This window comes from Pleuronectes platessa, chromosome 1, assembly GCF_947347685.1.
Source record: "Pleuronectes platessa chromosome 1, fPlePla1.1, whole genome shotgun sequence".
Classification (NCBI taxonomy): Eukaryota; Metazoa; Chordata; class Actinopteri; order Pleuronectiformes; family Pleuronectidae; genus Pleuronectes; species Pleuronectes platessa.
This window is the reverse complement of record NC_070626.1, coordinates 33,291,695-33,310,787: the sequence shown is the minus strand read 5'-3', so window position 1 is coordinate 33,310,787 and position 19,093 is coordinate 33,291,695. Positions and strand designations below refer to the sequence as shown.

At 45.6% G+C, this 19,093-nt stretch overlaps 2 protein-coding genes across 6 annotated transcripts; one reads left to right on the top strand and one right to left on the bottom strand.

The window, feature by feature from the left end:
* Window positions 1-683: 683 nt before the first annotated feature.
* Window positions 684-10,930, top strand: LOC128456842 (casein kinase II subunit alpha'). Of its 4 annotated transcripts, none has more exons than XM_053441342.1 (13): window positions 684-788; window positions 2,138-2,508; window positions 6,826-6,937; window positions 7,369-7,515; window positions 7,609-7,659; window positions 7,814-7,873; window positions 8,199-8,282; window positions 8,866-8,976; window positions 9,052-9,153; window positions 9,393-9,493; window positions 9,921-10,069; window positions 10,205-10,292; window positions 10,502-10,930. In XM_053441342.1, the coding sequence occupies exons 2-12, from the start codon at window positions 2,402-2,404 to the stop codon at window positions 10,276-10,278; spliced, it is 1,098 nt and encodes a 365-aa protein (XP_053297317.1). In that variant the 5' UTR covers window positions 684-788; window positions 2,138-2,401; the 3' UTR covers window positions 10,279-10,292; window positions 10,502-10,930. The 4 variants fall into 4 exon arrangements, with proteins under 4 accessions (XP_053297317.1, XP_053297400.1, XP_053297484.1 ...); XM_053441425.1 differs by having other exon boundaries at window positions 690-815; XM_053441509.1 differs by having other exon boundaries at window positions 699-915; window positions 7,369-7,470.
* A 612-nt stretch (window positions 10,931-11,542) lies between these two features.
* LOC128456715 (microtubule-associated tyrosine carboxypeptidase) lies at window positions 11,543-18,567 on the bottom strand. 2 transcript variants are annotated; one of them, XM_053441139.1, is made up of 7 exons: window positions 18,289-18,567; window positions 15,879-16,663; window positions 15,637-15,780; window positions 14,950-15,082; window positions 13,732-14,037; window positions 13,347-13,444; window positions 11,543-13,245 (listed from the first exon to the last, which is right to left on the bottom strand). In XM_053441139.1, the coding sequence occupies exons 2-7, from the start codon at window positions 16,611-16,613 to the stop codon at window positions 13,084-13,086; spliced, it is 1,578 nt and encodes a 525-aa protein (XP_053297114.1). In that variant the 5' UTR covers window positions 16,614-16,663; window positions 18,289-18,567; the 3' UTR covers window positions 11,543-13,083. The 2 variants fall into 2 exon arrangements, with proteins under 2 accessions (XP_053297114.1, XP_053297028.1); XM_053441053.1 differs by having other exon boundaries at window positions 15,879-16,660.
* Between the last annotated feature and the right edge of the window lie 526 nt (window positions 18,568-19,093).

Here is a 19,093-nt window from a genome sequence, read left to right as displayed (position 1 = left end):
ATATAGATTAAGGGATCTCAATATAGAATCTTGTATGTGGAGTATAGAATCTTGAATATAGAGTATAGAATCTTGAATATAGAGATTTGAATGTAGAATGTAGAGTATAGAGTTTAGAATCTTGAATGTAGAATATAGAGTATAGAGTTTAGAGTTTAGAATCTTGAATATAGAGTTTAGAATCTTGAATATAGAGTATAGAGTATAAAGTATAGAGTATAGAGTTTAGAATATAGAGTATAGAGTTTAGAATATAGAGTATAGAATCTTGAATATAGAATATAGTCAAGAATCTTAATGTAGAGTATAGAGTTTAGAATCTTGAGTGTAGAATCTTGAGTATAGAGTATATAGTATAAAGTATAGAGTATAGAGTATAGAGTTTAGAGTATAGAGTATAGAGTATAAAGTATAGAGTATAGAGTATAGAGTTTAGAGTATAGAGTTTAGAATTTAGAATATAGAGTATAGCATCTTGAATGCAGAATATAGAGTATAGCATCTTGAATGCAGAATATAGAGTATAGAGTATAGAGTATAAAGTATAGAGTATAAAGTATAGAGTATAGAGTATAAAGTATAGAATATAGAGTATAGAATATAGAGTATAGAGTATAGAGTATATGTAGAATATAAACCACCACCCGCTGTGAACCACTGTCAGGTCACCGAGGCTGCGGGTTCACTTCCGGGGGATGTTTACCGCAGAGGGCAGATCATCCTGCCGCTAACGAAGCTCCGGCTCCGGCTCCAGCTCCAGCCTCGACCCTGCAGCAGCTGATCCCACAGTGAGTGGCTGTTCCCCGGCTCTTCAGGTACCCAGGAGCCGCTGGAGCCTCGGTGCTACGCGGAGAGAAACGTCCCGCCGGTGCTAACGAGCTAGCTTCCTCTGAGCTCCGGTGTTTCTGCGCTGAGGTTAGCCGGCTAGCTGTAGCCTCCTTACTGCTTCTCCATCTGGTTCCTCTCGGCGCCTCCGGAGCGTCCGCAGCCTGAAGACGATTCTCAATCTGAATTAAATCATTTCTCACGGGAGATTTTTCATCTGTGCGGCCGAGGAGGCTCGAGATTTAGCATTCGATCTGATGCTAAGTAAGCTAGGTCAGCGCAACTAGCAGCTAGCTAGTTAGCTTTAGATTAACTCGTCGTTCGTGATGCTCCCGCTCGCAGACTGGGTTAATTATCGAGCTAACTGGTCGATAACCAGTCAGGTTAATGTGAACCAGTTTAAAATGGAGTGTAACTGGAACCGTGCAGCGGCTGGAAAAGGCCCCGGGTCGTGACACAGGTTCGGGTCTGAGTTCTGGTTCTGCCAGGGGAACGGGATTTACCACCACACCTGTCACACGCTCATGTGTTTCTAAGTGTTTCTTAATGTTTCTTAAGGTTTCTTAGTGTTTTTTAATGTTTCTTAGTGTTTCTTAGTGTTTTTTGATGTTTCTTATTGGTTCTTATTGTTTCTCAGTGTTAATGTTTCTTAGTGTTTCTTATTGTTAATGTTTCTTAGTGTTTCTCTGTGTTTACACGGTGACTAAGTCAAACTCTGAATGTAGATCAGCTGGTTTATGAGTTTACTCTTGTGTCCTGTGAACCAGATGGAGAAAATGAAATGTTGACAGGACTCAGACTTGTATCTGTCTGTAGATTGTGGTGTTTATCTGTTCATTTAGTATAAACAGCGGTTTATGTTTAGAGCAGATAAAAAGCTTCTTTATTCAGTTTGTTTAAATAGACGATAGAATAAATCTTGAGCTCTGAGCAGCCTCCATGTTTATCATACCGTGGCCGGTGTGAGGAAAGAGCTTTTTACAGTCGGGAACTAGAGGAGAGGTTTGTGAGTTCTGGAAAAGGTTGTTGCTCTGAGGGGATTTAAAAAAGACTGGAGACTGTCACAAACTGGTGGTTTGTTCTCTTGATTATTGTCTCCATGTTTAACATGTGTTCATACAAAGCTTATTAATCTGATCTGAGTGAAACTGATTGAGATCACACAGTGACATTTCAGTTCTTTTTCTTTCCATTAATGTCATTACCTTTTAATTATCATGTCATTCATTCAGTAAATATTTCTAACTCCCTGTTCAGACTTCATTGTTTCTGGATCCTTGCTTTAAACTGGTTCCTCTTCATCTCTCTGCAGCTGGCGGCTCTTCATCCCATCCTGCCCAACATCCTGCTCAGGGGCTTCTCACACTCGATCCTCGTAGCTCTGTCGGTCTGCACCACATCTGCGTCAGAACGGCCGGACGCCTTTCACCTGAGGCCACAAGCAGCCGAAGCCAATGGTAAGACCGGCAGTGGGATCTTAGAGCCACGTATTCTGGAGAGTCGCTGCGCTTCCTTCCAGTATCGAGCCGAGAAGTATTCTGCAGGAGGTCCTCGACACGGAGCCTCAAAGCTAGCGATGCCCGGATCCACGCCGGCCAGCAGCAAGGCTCGGGTGTACACCGACGTCAACACACAGAAGAACAGAGAGTACTGGGACTATGACGCACATGTGCCAAACTGGAGGTACACTTCCTTTTGTTGACAGAAGTATCTGGATGAACAGGTTTTGAGATCAAATGTTGAAAAACCATCAGTTAAAAAATTGCAAATCTATTAATGTTATTTCTTCATTACTGAGGAAAAAACTTTGCAGCTAGAATGTGTCACAGCCACAACTATGTGAGCCTGACCTGAACCCGACGAGATACAATGTCTGGTTATGTAGCTTCAATCAAATATATATATGTGTATATGTACAGTGGATATAAAAAGTCTACACACCCCTGTTAAAATGCAAGGTTTTTGTGATGTAAACAAATGAGACAAAGATAAATCCTGTCCAAACTTTGTCCACCTCTAATGTGACCTATAACGTGAACAATTCGGTTGAAAAACAAATTGAAATCTTTAAGGGGGAAAAATAAAAAATAGAAAACTTACAATAACCTGGTTGCAGAAGTGTGCACACCCTAAACCTAATACTTTGTTGAAGCACCTTTTGATTTTATTACAGCACTCAGTCTTTTGGGGTAGGAATATATTAGCGTGGCACATCTTGACTTGTCAATATTTGCCCACTTTTCTTTGCAAAAGGCTCCAAATCTTTCATAATGCGAGGGCATCTCCTGTGCACAGCCCTCTGCAGATCAGCCCACAGATTTTCAATGTGAATCAGGTCTGGGGTCTGGCTGGACCATTCCAAAACATGAACCTTCTTCTGGTGAAGCCATGCTTGTGTTGATTTGGATGTGTGCTTTGGGTTGTTGTCATGCTGAAAGGTGAAATTCCTCTTCATCTTCATCTTTCTAACGGAAGCCTGGAGGTTTTGTGCCAAAACTGACTGTTATTTTTGAACTGTTCATAATTTCCTTCACCTTGACTAAGGCCCTTGTTCCAGCTGAAGTAAAACAGCCCAAAGCATGATGCTGCCACCACCAGGCTTCACTGTGGGCACCGTGTTCTTTGGCTGATGTGCAGTGTTGTTTTTGCGCCAAACAAACCTTTTGGAATTATGGCCAGAAAATTCTGACCATAACACATTTTTCCACATGCTTTTTGGAGACTTCATGTTTGATTTTAAAAAGTTTAGCCGGGCTTGGATGTTTTCTTGGTAAGAAAAGCTTCTGTCTTGCCCCCCCGCCCCACAGCACAAACATATGAAGAACACAGGAGATAGTTGTCACATGTAGTTCACAGCCAGTCCTTGCAGAAGTTCCTGCAGCTCCTTTAATGTTGCTGTCGGCCTCTCTGAAGCCTCCTGACCAGTTTTCTTGTCTTTTCATACATTTTGGAGGGATGTCCAGTTCTTGGTCATGTCACCGTTGTGCCATATTTTCTCCACTTGATGATGATAGTCTTCACTGTGTTCCATGGTTTATCTAATACCTTGGAAATTATGTTGTACCCTTCTCCTGACTGATACCTTTCAACAATGAGATCCCTCTGATGCTTTGGAAGCTCTCTGCTGACCATGGCTCTTGATGTAAGATGCAACTAAGAGAATGTCAGGAAAATCCTCCTAGAACAGCTGAACTGTATTTAGGATTAATCAGAGTCACTGTAAATGATGGCAGGTGTGTACTCACTACTATTTAACATGAGTTTGAATGTGATTGGTTCATTTTGAATACAGCCACATCCCCATTTATAAGAGGGTGTGCACACCACATTATTTTATTTTTTTATTTTTAGTTTCCCCCTAAAAGATTTCAGTTTGTTTCTCAACTGAATTGTTCACATTAAAGGTGTAAAAAGTTCAAACAGGATTTATCTTTGTCTCATTTGTTTACATCACAAAACCCTTGCATTTTAACAGGGGTGTGTAGACTTTTTATATCCACTGTATATATGTGTGTGTTTTAAGGTCATGTGACATTTTGCAGTGCCAGATGAGTTCGCACAAAAGTTGAAACCAGCATGCCTTGTGTTAGGACCAGCATGCGTCACGTTAAGTCAGAGCTGCATCAAGTCGAACCGATTATTACGAGTTTTACACGGTGAAATTGCTGTGAAAATAATAACGTCACAAATCACACGTTTAATGTGCTGATGAGTCTGTGGAGGTAGATTGAGGTGAAGAGTCGGCGGAGGTAGATTGAGGTGAAGAGTCGGCGGAGGTAGATTGAGGTGAAGAGTCGGTGGAGGTAGATTGAGGTGGAGGTAGATTGAGGTGAAGAGTCATCGGAGGTAGATTGAGGCGAAGAGTCTGTGGAGGTAGATTGAGGCGAAGAGTCTGTGGAGGTAGATTGAGGCGAAGAGTCTGTGGAGGTAGATTGAGGCGAAGAGTCTGTGGAGGTAGATTGAGGCGAAGAGTCTGTGGAGGTAGATTGAGGCGAAGAGTCTGTGGAGGTAGATTGAGGCGAAGAGTCGGCGGAGGTAGATTGAGGCGAAGAGTCTGTGGAGGTAGATTCAGATGGAGGTAGATTGAGGTGAAGAGCCGGTGGAGGTAGATTGAGGTGAAGAGCCGGTGGAGGTAGATTGAGGTGAAGAGTCTGTGGAGGTAGATTGAGGTGAAGAGTCTGTGGAGGTAGATTGAGGCGAAGAGTCTGTGGAGGTAGATTGAGGCGAAGAGTCTGTGGAGGTAGATTGAGGCGAAGAGTCTGTGGAGGTAGATTGAGGCGAAGAGTCTGTGGAGGTAGATTGAGGCGAAGAGTCTGTGGAGGTAGATTGAGGCGAAGAGTCTGTGGAGGTAGATTGAGGCGAAGAGTCTGTGGAGGTAGATTGAGGCGAAGAGTCTGTGGAGGTAGATTGAGGCGAAGAGTCTGCGGAGGTAGATTGAGGCGAAGAGTCGGCGGAGGTAGATTCAGATGGAGGTAGATTGAGGTGAAGAGCCGGTGGAGGTAGATTGAGGTGAAGAGCCGGTGGAGGTAGATTGAGGTGAAGAGTCTGTGGGGGTAGATTGAGGTGAAGAGCCGGTGGAGGTAGATTGAGGTGAAGAGCCGGTGGAGGTAGATTGAGGTGAAGAGTCGGTGGAGGTATATTCAGATGGAGGTAGATTGAGGTGAAGAGTCGGTGGAGCTAGATTGAGGTGAAGAGTCTGTGGGGGTAGATTGAGGTGAAGAGCCGGTGGAGGTAGATTGAGGTGAAGAGCCGGTGGAGGTAGATTGAGGTGAAGAGTCGGTGGAGGTATATTCAGATGGAGGTAGATTGAGGTGAAGAGTCGGTGGAGGTAGATTGAGGTGAAGAGTCTGTGGGGGTAGATTGAGGTGAAGAGTCGGTGGAGCTAGATTGAGGTGAAGAGTCTGTGGGGGTAGATTGAGGTGAAGAGCCGGTGGAGGTAGATTGAGGTGAAGAGTCGGTGGAGCTAGATTGAGGTGAAGAGTCTGTGGAGGTAGATTGAGGCGAAGAGTCGGCGGAGGTAGATTCAGATGGAGGTAGATTGAGGTGAAGAGCCGGTGGAGGTAGATTGAGGTGAAGAGCCGGTGGAGGTAGATTGAGGTGAAGAGTCTGTGGGGGTAGATTGAGGTGAAGAGCCGGTGGAGGTAGATTGAGGTGAAGAGCCGGTGGAGGTAGATTGAGGTGAAGAGTCGGTGGAGGTATATTCAGATGGAGGTAGATTGAGGTGAAGAGTCGGTGGAGCTAGATTGAGGTGAAGAGTCTGTGGGGGTAGATTGAGGTGAAGAGCCGGTGGAGGTAGATTGAGGTGAAGAGCCGGTGGAGGTAGATTGAGGTGAAGAGTCGGTGGAGGTATATTCAGATGGAGGTAGATTGAGGTGAAGAGTCGGTGGAGCTAGATTGAGGTGAAGAGTCTGTGGGGGTAGATTGAGGTGAAGAGCCGGTGGAGGTAGATTGAGGTGAAGAGCCGGTGGAGGTAGATTGAGGTGAAGAGTCGGTGGAGGTATATTCAGATGGAGGTAGATTGAGGTGAAGAGTCGGTGGAGCTAGATCGAGGTGAAGATTCGGTGGAGGTAGATCGAGGTGAAGAGTCGGTGGAGGTAGATCGAGGTGAAGAGTCGGTGGAGGTAGATCGAGGTGAAGAGTCGGTGGAGGTAGATCGAGGTGAAGAGTCGGTGGAGGTAGATCGAGGTGAAGAGTCGGCGGAGGTAGATCGAGGTGAAGAGTCGGCGGAGGTAGATTGAGGTGAAGAGTCGGCGGAGGTAGATTGAGGTGAAGAGTCAAATGTTCGCTGGTTTCATCTTTTCCCTTTTTATTAAGCAGCCATAAGAAATCTCAACTTTACACAAACATCTTTCACAATCGGTCTTCTCATCAATTAGCTGGTTCATTGAAGAAACAGATAAGATTACAATATAATTAGAATGAGTTTCCTCATTCTTGTGTTTACACTGAACCGGACTCACTGTGTAGTTTCTGCTAATTGGTTCTGCTCCTTCTCTTCAGCAATCAAGACAATTATCAGCTGGTTCGTAAACTGGGTCGAGGGAAGTACAGTGAAGTGTTCGAGGCCATAAATGTGACCAACAATGAGAAGGTGGTGGTGAAAATCCTCAAGGTGAGTTGCTGCCTCGCTCTTCTAAGTTGGACCGAGTTCATGTCGGGTTTTTGAAATGAAGGGGCTTTTTTAGTCAACGTTCGGGTTCTCCTGATCGACGTGTCAGGAGCTTCGTGATTAGAGCCAAAGAGTCTGAACCGGTGGTACGTCTTCTTGTCTTCAATGAGAGAGCAAAGAGGAGAAACCTCCACGAGTCCAAAGGTTCTCCTGGAGGCAACAAGTCGGTTTAAGAACAAAATTCACCACAATCACACTTCTCACGAGTACATCTGCAGCTTAAAGAAGCAGTGGACCGTCTGAATGGTGATCTAGCAGAGAGCTCAGCTCACCATCAGCTCACCAGTAGATAAAAGGCCTAAAGAACATCATAGAACCGTGAAGCTCCTCTATTCCCTGAATGTGGATCATCATTTCAAACACTTTGTTCACAGCCCGTCAAGAAGAAGAAGATCAAAAGGGAAATCAAAATTCTTGAAAACCTGCGTGGAGGAACCAACATCATCCGCCTGGTGGACACAGTGAAAGACCCCGTGGTGAGTGGGCGGAGCCCCGAGCTGCACGTCGGCATGTCAGCAGCGGTAATCCAGTCATGCTTGTAACTGTGTGTGTGACGTGTGCGTAATGACCTCCTGCTGTTCTCCTCAGTTAAGTTTGTTGTCCTCTCTTTGCAGTCCAGAACACCAGCGCTTGTCTTTGAGTGCATCAATAACACAGATTTTAAGGTACTTTCTGTTTGGCCGACATCACACATGCAGGACTAGCAGCAGTCACCATCCATGCAAACTTATTGATATCCATTATTAACCCTCCAGTTGATGTACATGTGTAGAAACCTGCTGCTGTCAGCTGACGTAACGACTCTGATCTGTTTGACAGGAGCTTTACCAGAAGCTGACAGACTATGACATCAGATTCTACATGTATGAGCTGCTCAAGGTAAAACCTCCAGTTTCATCACGTGTGCGCTTGTTGCTCCAGAAGAATCATGTCAGTTTAATGTTGCATGAAATCATCACATTCAGAAGCTGGAAGCAGAAAATGTTTCTCATTAAAATAGTCATTGATTATCTTGATAGTTGCCAATTTACCAACTGTTGTGTTGACTTCAAAGTAAACAAAGGTTTATTGTTTATTGTGAAAGATCTTGGGCTGTTTTTATTTACTGAAGAAGATTGAACAGCTTGGTCCTGATTCCTGAAGTTTGCTCAGACTGGAAACAGAACCGGTGATGGTCTCAACACGTGTGCGTCTCTCCCCTCAGGCTCTGGACTACTGTCACAGTATGGGGATCATGCACAGAGACGTGAAGCCCCACAACGTGATGATCGACCACCAGCTGAGAAAGGTACCAGCGCTCTACTGGTTTGACTTTGTTTTAAGAAGTGGTTCAGTCACCATAGTCCTCTTGTATTCTGTAAGTGAACGTGAACACATCTATCTCCAGTATATTGACTAGGTGTTCAAATCAAGGAATTTATTTTACTGACAATAATGATCATTTTAGAGACTTTATTGTCTAGAGCTGGATAGGAAGTGTCAGGCTAGCTGTTTCCCTTCACTTGCAGTCTTTATGCTAAGCTATTCTGACAACGTGAAGGATGCATGTGATAGAATTGGTGTGAAAGTTTTCATCAAGGTCTTTGCATGAAAGTGAATATTCATGTGGCTGCTGTTTCCAGTTCAACAAGCACCAGAGACGGTTTATTATAAATACAACTAGTTTCCACTTCCTTATGTAGAAATCCTTTAAACATTGCTAAACGTCTCAGTGTATGTTCGACGCTGTCTTCTCACATCAAAGTTCATCAGCATCTTTTGTCCCTGTGTCCTGGGACAGGATCCTCACATGGGACTGTGGTTCTAGGTTGAGTGTCTCCTCTTGGTTGAGGACAGGAAGTCTCACCTTGTCTGTTCTGTCTTCGTTGCAGCTCCGTCTCATAGATTGGGGTTTGGCAGAGTTCTACCATCCCGCTCAGGAATACAATGTCAGGGTAGCGTCTCGCTATTTCAAAGGCCCTGAGCTGCTAGTGGACTATCAGGTACCGGCTGCTCCAGTGATTCCGCCCTCGTCTGGTTCAAAGCTTCTCTGTGTTGATTCTCCGGTTTCTTTCCAGATGTATGACTATAGTTTGGACATGTGGAGTCTGGGCTGCATGTTGGCCAGCATGATCTTCCTGAAAGAGCCGTTTTTTCATGGCCAGGACAACTACGATCAGGTAACGCATCATAAACTGTCGCTTCCTCACAACTTGTGTTGCATCTAAACACAAATGACACAGTAACAATCCATGTTCCAGGTTGAGTCCTGTGTGTCTGTGTTGACTGTCACACTTCAGAATAAACACCGATCAGCCTCCACAGCTCAGTTAGAAGAATTTCCTCTCATTGGGTTTTGATCAGTTCTACTTATATTACAACTTTCCTTCCTGTCCTGAAGCTGCGTCTTGTTTTCCAGCTGGTCCGCATCGCTAAGGTCCTGGGCACCGACGAGCTGTTCGGCTACCTGCACAAGTATCACATAGAGCTGGACACGCGCTTCAAAGACCTGCTGGGACAGTGAGTACCAGCTCCTCCTGGAGGAGCTTCTTACTGAAGGACTCATCATTTTAATCTGAAGAAAAAGTGAATCTGAGTTGGGACTTTGTGAACATGAATATTAATCAATAACCATACTTGAGTATTGACTGAATGAGTCTTGTACACGAAGCTTGAGGTTCTTTCATTTGATCGTGGATTTGCCTCCTTCCACTGAGAGGATGCTTTTCTCCTCCACAGAAGGAGTTTCAAAGCACAGATATTATTGATAATATTCAGAATATACTTTATAATAATGTATCTGCTGTAGTTTCCGGCTCCTGGTGATGTTCAGGACTCCCTGGGAGGCTTTGTTATTTACTGGGGTTAATGTCCAGTCGTCAGTATTCACTAGCAGCTGAAGGAAGCTGGACTCGGTTCAGTCACGTTAAAGTTTCTCTGTGTTCAGACAAACACGGAAGCGTTGGGAGCAGTTCATCCAATCAGAGAACCAGCACCTGGTGAGTCCAGAGGCTCTGGACCTGCTGGACAAGCTGCTGCGCTACGACCACCAGCAGAGGCTGACGGCGGCCGAGGCCATGCAGCACCCGTACTTCTGTAGGTCCCCCCCCCCACACTCATTAACAGCAGACGTCTGTGATTGTAAAACATCTGTTAAAAGAGCGATCTGATTGTCTGAATCTACACGTGGTGGTTGAAGTGAAGGTGTTGATGCTGATGTGTGTCCATCAGATCCTGTGGTGAAGGAACACGCAAACGCCAACACCGACGGCACAAAGGCATTAAGCAGCTCCAATGCAACATGATGAGCAGAGAGCAGGTAACACACACACAACACACACTGAACTGAAAGTCACTGTTTTAAACAACATGACTTGAGTCATTTTTATTGATCACTGAATTATTTTAAAGAAACTCTAATCGTGTTGTTTTAATCTTTGATGCTGTGATGAACTTTGATCAGAAACACAGTTCTTATCATTCTATCTGACGGTTGATGATTTTTCCTTTTTCCCTTCGTGCTTTCAGGAAGAATCTTTGTTACCTCAACTTGTGACCTTTTCGTGGCAGAAGCCTCCACATCAACCGCCATACTGGAGTAAGATGTCAACACACAGAACCATGCACAGATTAAATGTCTCCACAAAAAACAAAGCCCGGGGAAACTACGCCGCTCGGTCCAAGTCGCAAATAAATCAGATCTATAGATCTGACTCCCAACGCTCCTCCTCCTCCTCCTCCTCCTCCTCCCAACACACCCCTGTTTTTAAAATGAGCTAAGTGACTGTTGTTGGATCCGTATCGAGCCGCTGTCGTCGCTGTAAAAACGTTTGTGGTCACTCCGACAGTGACCTGAGCTCCAGTCCCAGGTTTTAGCACTGAGAGGCACCGAGGCTCTTTTCTGCTATGGATAGAACAAAAGCTATATTGAAAGAGAATAAACCGTTTTTATTTAAACTCCAGTGTCAGACTTTTTTCATTTGATTCACAAAAGTCCCAGAATGTTTGACTTGTAAATGTTTGTGTGTCTGTGGTGTCACATGGTTCAATGTGTCAGTCGGACCCATCAGCTCAGATCAGTGAAGAATAAAAACTCCTTGATTTGGTTAATTCATCTTTTATATAAATGCTGCTGAAGAAATATTTAGTTTCATTCCGTTTAAAGTTTTGAATTGAACTTTAACTTCTACAGAAACCTGTAATTTAACGGAACACGTGTTTTCTTTTCAGAATAAAAGTAGTTGTGTTCAATTAACTTGCAGTTTTATTTTTAAGCCCAAACTATTTGATTAATGAGGATTTTCAGATTTAAACAGTTTAATTTAGGTCCACGTGAGCCTGATTCTGACTTTTCTACTTGATCGAGTTTTCAGGCCAAGACAATGATCACTGAGCCTTAATGGGAAAGATGATATTTAAAGAAGTGATATTTGAGTGTGTGATGAAGTTTGATTGAATTGAAGGAGGTGGAGAAACGAACTCAACCCTTTTTATCATAGAATCATTGACACATGAAAGTTAATGTGATGATCGTTGATGCATCATGAAACAAAATCACCACAGAGCTCATTCACCTTGTGCACTTTTAATAAATAAACTGGAAATTTCCCAGAACATAAAACACTTGTGCAACATTCGTGCGTCACAGACAGTGAGTGCAGTGGTTCAGGCGAGTGGGCGGAGCCGCTGAGCTCAGACGAGGGCTCTCCCTCAAACCCATGGATTCAAAATGCATCAAAGAAGAGGGCTTCACATTTCAGTCGAGGTTTTGAAGTTACAAACTGGCGACTTCAACAAATGTGTGATTTCTTCAGTGAGTCATTGCTGATGCTGCTCACACCCGACCGACATGATGAGTCACAAACAGTAACAAGCAGCAACAGATACACGTCTAACTACAGCAGCTGTTCACCCATCGAAGGCCCCCCCCCCCCAGCCAGTCGGGCGCTTTAGAAAAGATGCCACTCAGGCACTTCTGTACGTTTGAGGAACAGTTTGACACTTTGGGAAATGTGCTCATTCAACTTCTTGGTGGAGAAGACTAAGAGTGAAGCTGAACTGAGATCAGTTACAAATTTATCAAAAACCACAGTTTATCTCTAATATTAATTATATTAAAACATGAAGAATTCTGAACTGAGTTTGGTGGATTAGTCTTCAGGGTCAGGAAGCAGAGGATCATGGGTAATAACCAGCGGTACGACCCAGTCAACAAATTGAGACCAGTGTGTAGAATCACCATGATTGGCTGCAGGGGGCGCTGTTGATCAGGGTTGATTTGAAGCAGGGATCTGACTTGACAGAATAACAAACTAAACACTGAGTCACATTAGAGTTGGGTGTCGCTCCGGAGGTAGAAACCAGGAGGCTGCCGGTTCGATCCCTGACTCCTTCCGTTTGCTTGAGTGTCCATGAGCAAACTGACCCTGATGCACGTTTCCCAAAACACTGAACTGTTCCTTTAACGTTGCAAAATAAAAAGCGTTTGTTGCGCAGAGGCGGGAGCTCGGTCACATCACAGAAGCATATTGATATTCAAATCTCTAAAGGGCACCAAGGACTCTGACCTCACAGAAATAACTCCACTGGCTTTAATAACACTGATATTTGAGAAGCTCCCAGGGACAAATGGAAGATTTGAAAGGTTCCTGTCCTCAGCTCCTCGGGGTGGGACGTGGTCCACGTGTCCTTGGTGTCCTTTTTCAAATGCAAATAATCTAAGGCGTAAAAAACGGGGACTATAAAAGAAGCTATAAAGCTAAAGCAGAGACATTCAGTTTGTTCTGTCAAAGTAAAAAACCTGTGTGATTATGTAGGTTTAAATATGTACATGAAATGTGGATATTATGTTTATTACATTGTAGCTCCGCAGTGTTGAGGTAACGTTATAGTGGGAGTAAAGGGGGCGGGGCTTGTGGACATGCATTAGACGAAAGTGAACATGTAGCTAAGAGGTGTTAGTGTGTTCGTCCCTTTTTGTTTGTATCATTCAAGTTTGACAAAGACCGCCCACATGTCACATGACACTCAATGAGTCACGTGACCCAGTCGGTGTCCCAGCATCCTTCAGGGGCGTCGTCCTCCTCTCGGCTTCAGACGCTGCCCAGACGTCACGGCAGCAGATGTTGCAGAGCGGAGTCGTCCAGCTCGTTGACGGCCACGATGTGATCCAGATGTTGCAGGTAACGCTCCTGGTCTCGCATGAAGTGAGGGACTCTGGTCCTCTGGAGCACGGCCAGGTGTCTCAGCCGCTCCACGTCCTCGTAGGACACCTGAGACCAGGAAGAGGACGGTTAGTGGGCGGAGGTCACAAAGTGTGTGTGTGGTGCAGATGTTCATTGTGTTATTCTGAGAAACAATCATTCACACCGACCTTTCCTAAACACGTCAACATCTTGAAGTCGATCGACTTTCGATGCCGAAGAATCCGAAGAATTCCGTCTAGATACACCTGATCCTTGCTGAAGCAACCTGAGAGACACACAACACACACAACACAGGACACACACGACAACAGGCGACACAGGGAGAATAAAAGTTTGAGTGAGTTTGTGTGTGTGGGGGGGTGTTAGTTTGTTAGTGTGTTTGTAAGTGTGTTTGTGTGTCTGTGTAAGTGTGTGTGAGTGTGTATTAGTGTGTTTGTGTGTGTTAGTGAGTTTCTGTGAGTTTGTGTGTGTGTCTTAGTTAATGTGTGTGCCTGTGTGAGTGTGTATGTGTTAGTGTGTGTGTGTGTGGATGTATGTGTGTGTGTGTCCCACCTGGCTGCGAGGTGTCCGTCTGTCCCCTCTTGGCTCTCAGGCAGTATTCCCAGCGCACGTCGGGGTCCTGGACGTATTGTGCGATGTGTGTGAAGAGTTGTGTGAAGCTCATGTGAGCGGCGTGCTGCACGGTGAAGTAGAGCAGCGCGGCCCTCCAGAGGTACGGCTGCTTCCGGAGCAGCACGCTGTGCAGGCTGGCCAGGCCCTCCTCCGTGGGGTTCGCCGGTTTGAGTCCGAACTGCTTCCTCCCGTCCGAGGTGGCCCACGGCTGCAGCTGGTTGTTGACGCCTCGTAGGTAATGTGTCCCTGAGGAGACACCAGAGACAAAGATGGACGACGTGACAAGAAGCCAAGGTGTCCTGATCGCCCCCTGGTGTCTGGCTGCAGCATAGGTCCTAATGAGGCACAGCTCCAGTTAGTATGTGAACAGAATGAAGGTGGAAGCGTTGGTGGTTTCTTCTGGAGGAAGTGATCACTTCTAACTGACCGTCTGTGATTCTTCCTCTTTATGGAACTGTGTCTGTGTCCTGCTGTAACTGACACTGAAGCTCGGAGGCAAACTGTCGTCTGAATTATCACCTAAAGGGGACAAATTATTAAATTCTACTTATGTAGAGCTTCTACACGTTAATTTGGTATCTGACATGTCGACGTCCCAAAAGCTCTGGAAGAAAACAGCTCCCGTGATTTGTTGTGGTTCCTCTATGACAGAGACGATACGCTGGAGTGCGTCCACTGGGATTACGACTGAAATAAACCTCATAGTCACACCATGCCCATGTAGGGAGTCTCACTACATGGCCTTGGACGAGCGAGCTAATACTAGCGTTAGCTCACAAGCTAACTCTAGCGTTAGCTCACAAGCTAACGCTAACCGGGCTCCACCAGCCCGGTTAGCTCTCTGTTTTAAATGATCCTTGTGGTATTTTGACCAAAATATGCTATCGACATTTCATTAAGACCCCAAGGAACCAGATCACCTGTGGTAGAATGGGTTTAATATGGGTCCTATAACTGAAACCAAGGAGAACCAATCAGGACAAATGCCCCAGAAGAAAGATACACACAGGTTAGTGGAGCCCCGCCCCTGAGCTCCTCCTCCGAACCCCTTACCTCAGCCCCTCCCCTGGCCCCTCCTTTGAGCCCCCCCCCCTGAGCCCCCTCCCCTGAGGCTCTGGACACGGCGTCCTGAGGCCTCTAGCGTGAGCGGCAGCGTACCGATCTCATGTCGCAGCATCCCCTCCAGCCAGTGCTGCCGAGCCCTCGCCAGGTTAATGGTCAGAGTGGGACGACAGCTCTCCACCACCATCACCGCCTGAGACAGCAGCTCGTCAGACAAACGCACAACCACCTGAAGACACAAGCACACAGACACAACATCGTGCTCATCATCTTCATCATCTTCATCTCTGGTGACACCTCATCATCAAACACTGACAGATAATCTCAGGAAACACGTTCCAGGAAAATGACGCCCCCTGCTGGTCAGTCCACAGAAGACAGGTTTTAGACAATTCCTCATTGGCTTCACGCTATGGACATGGAGTCCTTCACTTTCTACAATGTATGAGTATATATTGTGTTTATATATAAACTCATACATCAGTAGAAACTTACTTAAGATTTTAACATCAACATCTGGTTCTTTTCTCTAATCTACATCATTTTAAAAGAGAAAATCTTATGCACATGAAAAACGGCTTTTATTATCGTCATCATTTCTGAGATTCTGTGCAGGAAATAAATTGATCAGCTGTTTAGCTTTTTCAGATTTTTAAATGATTGAAAGTAAAAAATGTTTTTAATGAGTTTCTCTGTGAGAACTCATGAAACTGAGGATCCAGAGGCAGCGTCATTCTGTGGTGATTTGTTAAAGCCACGCTGATCTGGGGTCTGTGCACTCACCTCTCCCACACAGCCTTCTTTCTGCAGGTATTTACGTACAGCCGCCCAGACCTGACACTTAGGAAGCACGTTACCACCCGTCACCTCCTCAAAGTTCTCGTAGGAGCCAAACTTCCTCAGGACGCACTCCATGATTCCAATGGCCTGCAGAGAAACAGAGAAGTCATCATCCTTATCATCACCTTCATCATCATCATCATCATCATCATGGTGTCTCAGGTGTTGAACCTGATGAGCCCCACCTGCTGGAGGAAGAGGCCCGAGCCCTCCTGGTACTTCTCCAGCATGCTCCTCGGCTCAGGCTGGGCATACTCAAATTGAGGCTCGTACTTGTAGTCGGACTCAAAGAACATCTGCTTCTCCTGCTCCAAGTTCAGAGGTCTGAGGGCAATGAGCAAACAGGGCCTGGTGGAGGGGGGCAGCGTCGTGCCCCCCACCTGTTTGGCTATGTGGGGCAGTGACACGGCAGGTCGCAGTTGCCCCTTGCTGGCCCGGTAGCCCAGGGAGTAGTTGACTGAGCAGGTGCTTTCACTCCGCCGCATCCAGCCGCCGGCCCCCAGGCTGGGGCTGGTCAGGCTGCGTGCCGGGGGCGAGGGGACCACAGACCCGCTGCGCCAAGGAGGCTTCAGGACCCGCCTGTCCACAATCTGCTCCTGAGAGGCTCGTAGGCGCTGGGGCGTCATATCCAGGCTGAGGGGCCGGCGGAGCGGGGGTCTGGCCGTGGCCCCACCTTTTAACGATGAGGATGACCTCCTCTCTACCAGGCTGCTGGTGGACTGGGCTGGGACTCCGTTGTGGGACACCTTCTCCTTCTTGGCTACATTGCTACTCTTGGCCGACAATCTGGTCGCTGCAGCGGAGCCGCTGGTGGTTTTCCGTGGATCTGCTGGGACATCTGGCTCCAACACGTCCCCGCTCCTCCCAACACGTTCACCCTCGACCGGATCCATGAAGACGTCACCTGAGTTCAACACCATCACCACGGCGGCTGCGCCTCAGGCTGGGCCCGGCTCCGGCCTCCACACTGCTGACAGACACATGTTCACTGCTTAGCGTGGGAACCAAGATTAGGAAAATTCATGGCTGTCATTTTTTACTGGAAATTCAAACATGCATTTGAACAGGAAATCGGAAGTACTTTGCCTCATGATCCAGCAGAGGGCGCTCACTGTTGGATTGACTTATTAATAAAGCAGGTCAGAAAGGTTGCGTTGTTTTTCTTTGGACACGCTAGCAGCACTGAGCAGAGGAACACGACGGCAGAGCGACTGAGAAGAGTTGGAGGTTCCACAGTAGAAAGAAAAGTAAGAAACTCATCTGTTAACTTAAGTCGTGCAGCCGAGAATTTAAATATTCAAATCGCTCAGTAACAGGAGGACACAGCTCCACAGAGTGAGAGTGAATTCTCATGAGAGACACAGAACAGTTTTAAAACCACAAGCACAACTTCAGCTGGAACACTGAGGTACGACTGTCTGCATGGACGACGACAACTTTATGAAACAGCCCTGCACACAGCTACACAACTACACAACTACACCACACAGCAACGCAGCAAAACACCAACTGGAGATCTCTTAGGTTTCGATGAAAAGTGTTTTCTGGTTCATTATGTTCACGTTTTCAGACATGACCTCCGGGGAACATCGAGTTTATCCAGAGTTTTGGTTTCACAAATGCTCACCACACAGCGGGAGGTCCTCTGCACAGACGGGTTCACAATACGCTAAAATTAAGATAACATCAGGCTATCGTTCAATTCAATTCAAGAACTTCATTGTCATTCTAACCAAACAGCATAACTGTGCAGTGGAGAGTGAAGATCCACTGGCCTGGAGTGTTTCTCCAGGCCAGTGCAATTTCAATAGAAGCTTAAAAATAAGACAATTTAATCAATAAACAGTAAGATTATAAAACAAAGTAATAAGCAGTATACATCAGACATTAACATAGAACCAGGCTAACATCAGGATAATATCAGTTTAATATCAGGCTAACATAAGGCTAACAACAAGCTAACATAAGGCTATCAACAAACTAATATCAGGCTAACATTAAGCAAACAATAAGCTAACTTCAGGCTAAATATCAGGCTAACATTAAGCAAACAATAAGCTAACTTCAGGATAAATATCAGGCTAACATGAATCACTAAAGTCACTAAGATCACTAAAGTATCTCTCTCTCTATTTATGCACTTATCTCTATCTATTTTCTCTCTATTTATATATTTATCTATCTATCTCTGTCTGTCTGTCTGTCTGTCTGTCTGTCTGTCTCTCTCTCTCTATATAAATATATATATATATATATATATATATATATAATCCTTGTTAATTAACTCTCTCTCCCTCTCTTTCTCTATGTATATTGTGTATATATATATTTCCTCTCTGTCTCTCTCTGTCTGTCTGTCTCTCTCTCTCTCTCTCTATATATATATATCCTCTCTGTGTCTGTCTCTGTCTGTGTCTCTATGTCTGTCTCTGTCTGTCTCTCTCTCTCTCTATATATATATATATATATATATATATATTTCCTTTCTGTGTCTCAGTCTCGGTCTCTGTCTCTGTCTCTGTCTGTCTGTCTGTGTCTCTGTCTGTCTGTGTCTCTGTCTCTGTCTGTCTGTCTGAGTCTCCAGTGGTAAATCACCTGTCCCCAGCAGCAGCTCTCGGTCTTCTTCATGGCGCCATCGCAGCTCCAGCTCCGCACTGTGGGAGCGGGGGACCGGTGAGTGTGTGGCCGCGAACAGACGCTTGTCTCCGGGTAACGGTTCTCAGCAGCGGCAGGAGTCTGGAACCAGGAAGTAGCGGTCGAGTTGGAAGATATGACGCGGGACGTACGCACGTACGTCTTGACGTCGCAGGGGAGCGTCATGACGTACGTGCATACGTAGAGTCAACAGGAAGACCACTTCCGTTTGATTTGCAGGAAATTCATCTCGTTGATGACGCTTTGAAGCTACTTGAAACCTCCGCGGGTCACGTGTGCTGGAGTCATTGGAAATGGGCGGGGCAACGTGGCTCGACAGCGCGCAGCATCCCTTCTGGTTTAACACGTGTATCATGACCGGACGAAAAAAGAACTCCAGGCACCAACACAATTAACGCAACAGGAAGTCGGCCATTTTGGATTTAGTGGCCATTTTGGCCATTGTACATGTTGTGTATTTTAACAAATTCCTCGTAGAGCTTTCCACAGATCAACTTCAAAATCGGTGAGTGTCACCTCAACAAGATGGAGATTAAAACTTCTTAGATTATTAAGTTTTCGTCTCACGGTGTGACCGTGGCGTCCATTTTGAATGAGTCTCCATCCAATCACAAGGTGGAAGTATCTCGGACATTGAAGGTCCAATCTACTCCAAACTGGACATGTAGGACAAGAGTCCCGGTCGGAAGACATCTACACAGAACTCACAACCACAGCGCCCCCTGGTGGTGACAGAAAATGAATA